This window comes from Nanorana parkeri, unplaced genomic scaffold (assembly GCF_000935625.1).
Source record: "Nanorana parkeri isolate BGI_ZX_2015 unplaced genomic scaffold, ASM93562v1 scaffold54, whole genome shotgun sequence".
Taxonomy (NCBI): domain Eukaryota; kingdom Metazoa; phylum Chordata; class Amphibia; order Anura; family Dicroglossidae; genus Nanorana; species Nanorana parkeri.
This window is the reverse complement of record NW_017306322.1, coordinates 1,614,184-1,619,754: the sequence shown is the minus strand read 5'-3', so window position 1 is coordinate 1,619,754 and position 5,571 is coordinate 1,614,184. Positions and strand designations below refer to the sequence as shown.

Genomic DNA, 5,571 nt, shown 5'->3' with positions numbered 1-5,571 from the left:
GCAGCGGAGGAAGGTCAAAGCATCAGCATTTTATTAACAACATTTTGATGGTTAAGTCCATCTTCCTCAAGTCTTGAGAAATATACATATACAGTATATTTGTTGTGCAGCCTGTTCTAAATTAGTTGTACTGCTTTTAGGTTAAATGTGACATTGACAGCATTAATCTATGGCACAAATCTACAGACAGTCAGCCACCTGTACATCAAATGTATTAATTAAATATATATTCTTCAAACGTGATCTGCAGCTTATACATAACTATCTTGCCATTCTATTCATATTTTATGTAAACTAGCGTTGTATAAAAGACCCACAACAGTATCTGGCATACTCAGTATTAATACAATAATTGTCAGAATCAGCAGATTATGTGCTATGTTCTGTAAAGGGTTAACACACTGGCATACTCAGTTGTATATATCCTCCATAGGAGAATACGGATTATTCCCCATCAATGATCCCCACAGCAATTCAGCATAATTTATTAGAAGGAATGTGTGCCCTTGTTTTCTAAACATCCTTCTGCCTGGGTAGCCTTGTTTCATGCAGTCCAGCACACGTCAAATTGATGCTTATGCCCAGAATTAGCCCATTTCCCAGCACAGAGAGTCGGAGATGTCTATCTTACCCAGTGACAGGCAGTGGAACCTGCGAGGGTCCGTCACGTTGTATGAAGGACTGCAGACAGGCGGGTGTGCCGGGTGGACCATGGCTGGGGTGGGCTGCTGGCTCATCCTTTGGCAGTACTGGGCATCTCCACTTTGGAACTGGCTCTTGAGTAAAGGGATGCTGCTCCTGGAGGAGTGCAGGTGAGAGCTGACACAGATGGGGCACACACAGAAGCTGCCACTTTTCCTGGATGGGCACACCGGGGCAGACACAGACATAACTGTAGGGGAGGGCATGCTGATTGGCAAAAAGAAGTCCTGTCCATGGTGGTGATGGTGGTGGTGATCATGCAGAGGTGGTGCAGGTCTTGGAGAGTCCTTTATGATCAAAGAGTCGACATAAAAAGACCTAGACATCTCTGATCCCTTGTGGAAGACAGACAGCTTTCACTCTCTTTCAGTTGAGGTTTCCTCTGAGCCTCACAGAGGCTCAGAAGGTGCTTATGTTGAATAGCTAAACAAAAGGGTCCCTGGAGAGGGCTGGTCCTAGCGTCACCCACGTGTACCCCCATCCTGGCATTTTACACAGACCAATAATAGCACGTGATCACAGCTAAATCCCCTCCACTCCATTGAGCCCACTTGATAGCTTGTCTAAGTTAACTAACTAACTGGGGGAGGAAACTTTGCAAAGTGTTTTGTTTGTTAATTCCATTGTGATACAGAAAAGATACTTTCCAGGGAGCAGCAGCACTGAGGTTTACCCACATAGCACACAAAGTAACAGAGCAGCCTTGGCTACTTTTAGAACACTATGAGGCTGATTTACTAAAGGAGTTGAGGCTGTTGACTTAAAAAAAACTCACTTCATTTATTCAATTGTGCAGATTAAATAAATAGGTAAGAATTTTTTTTTTGACATGATTGGATAATTAAAGTGAATTTACTCTTTTTCTCAGTGAACATTTTCAACTCCTTTTATAAATTAGGCAAAGGTGCAGGTACTCCTAATTAGGATCTTTGTATTCTTTATTTGCAGGATCATTGTATTGTTGTGTGTAAATTACATAAATAAAATTTCCATAAAATATCTCCTTGTACTAATTATAACCATTATATAGCCTTTTATCTTATATCATTTTACCAAATGTTTTTTTTAATAATGTGAGCTGTCTTACCCTGACTACATGTTCAGATTATTACAAGAACAAAATATAATCATATTACTATTATTACTAACAATTATTATTGTTTTTGTTTATAGAAATGTATTCTAAGATTGCACATTTACTCATTATGTACATATTTTGGTTGAAACAAGTTAGAAACAAGATAGTTTACTGTTTCATCAAGTTAAGCATTTACTGTTGAAAAAATGAAAACATATTTGTGTTGTTACTCACTGATGTTTCAGGGACTGTGCACCAAACTAAAATGGATTAGACTAATTTACATATTATGTAGTAACTTCTAGCAATGCATCATTTGGTAAGAGGTAATCTGTACTGGGTTCAGCAATAGTTCTTGTGCTATTATAAAAAAAGGTTAAATAAAGTAAGGTTCAGGATTCAGGAAAAATAACATGTGCAGGCATATTAAGAAATAAACTGCAAAGAGGAAAAATAGCATAAAAAGTTCAGTATCACAGAACAACCAATCAGATTTCAGTAACCAAATTCAAATAAGTGAACAATATTATAGTAACTGCATATTATTATTTATTACAGGTACATTCTTCGTTATTAAATAAGCCTGAATGTGCAGTTTACAGATGCAGTACATTTATTGAAATAAAGCAGTAACGTGAAGTCCCTTTTTAAACCCCAAACTACCTAATGAATGTAAATGATATAAGCTTTAAAAAAAGTTCAATATAATTACGATTGTACAGATCTAGAAGCTGATTTTACTATCATACCACCTAAAACTAGGCATTTCATTTATAATCTGGTTCAAAATGTTTCTTTAAAGTGTATGTAAAGGCAACATTTTTCATTTTAGTTTTAAATAAAGTGTGGAAGGGTTAGAGCCTATGTCAAGTTTTTTTGTTGACTGTGTCTCCACTGGGAAGATTCTCTTACCCTATTTTCCTTGGTTTCCATTGTCACTGAAGCAAACTGTAATGGGAAATCCAAAAACGTAAGTCCCATTTACACGGGAACTTATGTCGCGTTGTGGAATTCCTTGGGAGCTGTGCCTTAGTAAATCCAGCCTTGAGACTCCACAAGCTCAGGATTTATGGATGCCAATTAGACTTCTGAAAGTGGTCATTGAGCTATTTGGATGTGATTAGGATTCCATTAGAAAGTACTTACTGGAAGGTGCATGTGCGGATTGTAAACAGAGAGTTATTCCAGAAATGTGCTAATCCAACATCTTGTGACAACCATTAGCACGTTCTAGACTCAAGGAAGGTCAATGCCAGTCGTAAAAAACATTTGAAAATAGGCTGGACCATATGTGCATATGGTGCGAACTGTGTGCACCCTGATTTCTAATGTGTGCATATAAATCACCCATTATAATTGCATTATGCATGTAGTCATATTAAAGGACCACTATAGTGAAAAGTATTGTATTTGGTAACTTTATGGGGTTAGTACCTGTAATGATAGTACTCAGTAGTTGAATTCTTTTTTTTTTCACATGGCTCATTTTTTCCTCCACCTCTACATGCAGGCCACGTTGGCCAGCAAATTGACAGGAAAAGGGGTTCAATCAAACCATATAACACTCTATGGCCAGCTTTAATTCATTTGGTTTAAACTGTTTTTTTTTTTTCGAAAAGGCTCCAACTTTAAGAAAACTGAACTTCAGGCAGATAATATAAGAATCAATAAATGCACTTATGTATGCATTTAAAATAATGACATGTATTTTTTAAATGAAACATGTATAAGTACCTGAATCTGTCTTCATATCCTCCTGTAATGCCCTGCAAAACAGGGGGGAGGGCCAGCACTCTGAGCAAGTCAAGCTCTTCTGGAGTGCACATGTGCTGACAGTAAGCATCCTAACAGGAGAAGAGAGTACAGTGATACTCACATTAGTGTGCTGCTGCTCTTTAATTATCCAATCAGCAGGCAGGAGGGTGTGAACATATGTAAAGCAGAGTGCTGTGTTTTACAAATGTGCATATTTTGAAAAGCAGCCTTATGCCTGCTTTAAAGCCAATTGTTGCTTTATACCTGGGCTTCTAAGGTGGAGAATGGTTACCACTATACACTCTGCTGGATACCACAATGTTACTCTATGTTGCAGGCTGCATTTTTCGTGCCATTCATAAAATGCAGGTTGGATTGTGGAGTGTCTCATGGAGCTCACTCTGCCTTAAGCCCATCTTCGAGCCCCCAAAAAAAGAGCTCCCCTTGCAGTGGGGCTACCCCTGCACTGCAAGGGTCAAGTGTTAGTTTATGTCTAGGGGACTGGAGAAAAACAATGTTACTTACCTGATCCCTACTCCCATGGTGGTCAAACTTCACCTCCCTCCCCTCTGCCCTGGCTGTGGACTGTCACTCTGCATAATTATATCTAATGCAAGTCCATGGAACCTACATTAGATGTGATGACATCATGGGTCCTGAGGCCTCCAGAGAGAAGGGGGAGAAGAGGCTGCGGAGACCAGTCTAAAGGCCTTGAGGGAGCTGATGGGAGAGGGAATCAGGTGAGAAAAATCTCTTTTTCCTGTCCCCTAGGCATAAACGAGCACTTAAATCTTTCAGTTATAATGAGGCAGCCTGGGGCTGTTGCCTCAGCCAGCATCTTGTGGGGAGGCGGCAGGCAGAGCGGCATGGCTGCTCTTCTGCACAATGTTTGCAGCCTCCTTTCTGGCCAGAGTGTCCTGGGTTACTAAGAACCAAGCGGAGAGATGTGTAAGGGCTATATACATCTCTCCACCCAGCTCTTAGCAACCTGGGGTGTTCTTGCCGGGTCCCGTCGAGCTCTTTGCAACCAGTGACGTCACTGGTTGCTAGTAGCTCAGTGGGACAACATGTCCCTCCACCGCCACAGGAGGAAAAAAAACTAGGGACACTCCTGCCTTTGGTGCAGGGGTCGCCCCACTGCAAGGGGAGGTTTTTGGTTTGCCCACAGATGGGTTAAAATGCTGCAATGGGAACACCACAATTGGAGGAAAGGCTGGACAAATGATTCTGACAGGTCATGTGAATGGGCCTTTTTACCAGCTTTTTTTTCTTTTTCTTTTTATTAATTCATTTGAAAGCCCTTTGCTTGCTTCAGAATCCCCAAGCAAGCAGAGTGCAATGCACCTTTGTAAACCACTGCACTGTACTTCATATATATGAGGGGTGTCAGTGTTGGCTGCAGTTAATACATACTGCTGTTTACAAGTGGGGCTCTAAGTATGACTCCTATTACACCTGACTTTCTGCTACAGGGACAGAAATGCATTAGGGGAAATTTATCAAAACTGGAGCAGACAGAATCTGGAGCAGTTGCCCATAGTAACCAATCAGTATCTCTCTTCAGTTTGTTCAGTTAAGCTTTAAAAAATGTAAGCTGATTGGTTACTATGAGCAACTGCTCCAGATTCCAGATCACACATCCTCTTCCCTGTGCAAAGTAGTATAGGCATAGCTGGATCTCCAGCTAATGTGGCACTGCAAGATCCAGCATGTCCTTCTGCAGAATTACAGGTCTTGTAGTTCAACAGTTTCCACATGTGTATTTCAAAAGCTTCTTTAGCTGCTTGCCAGAAGATAAATGACAAAGATGGGCTTATTTTGTCAGTAAATTTGTATTGCGCATGGATTTCTGTACTATAAGTGAAGTCATTTATACAGTACTTGTGATTTTACACAAAGCAATGAATTAGAACTCACTGTCTGATCTGTAAGATCTCATCGTACCCTCTGGTCTGTAGAAGGGCATGCTGGATCTTGCAGTTCCACATAAGCTGGAAATCTATCTAGCTAAGCCTGTACTAATGGGTACAGATCAG

The 5,571-nt window shown here is 40.4% G+C and overlaps 1 protein-coding gene across 2 annotated transcripts in view; it reads right to left on the bottom strand.

The window, feature by feature from the left end:
• Positions 1–1,065, bottom strand: part of GSX2 (GS homeobox 2) — a 1,955-nt gene extending 890 nt beyond the window's left edge. Inside the window, exon 1 of one of the 2 annotated variants that reach the window (XM_018575837.1) lies at positions 626–1,065. In XM_018575837.1, coding sequence (XP_018431339.1) covers positions 626–1,028 — 403 coding nt within the window. In that variant the 5' untranslated portion in view covers positions 1,029–1,065. The remainder of the gene's footprint in view (positions 1–625) is intronic. The other variant, XM_018575843.1, reaches the window with a different exon arrangement.
• Between the last annotated feature and the right edge of the window lie 4,506 nt (positions 1,066–5,571).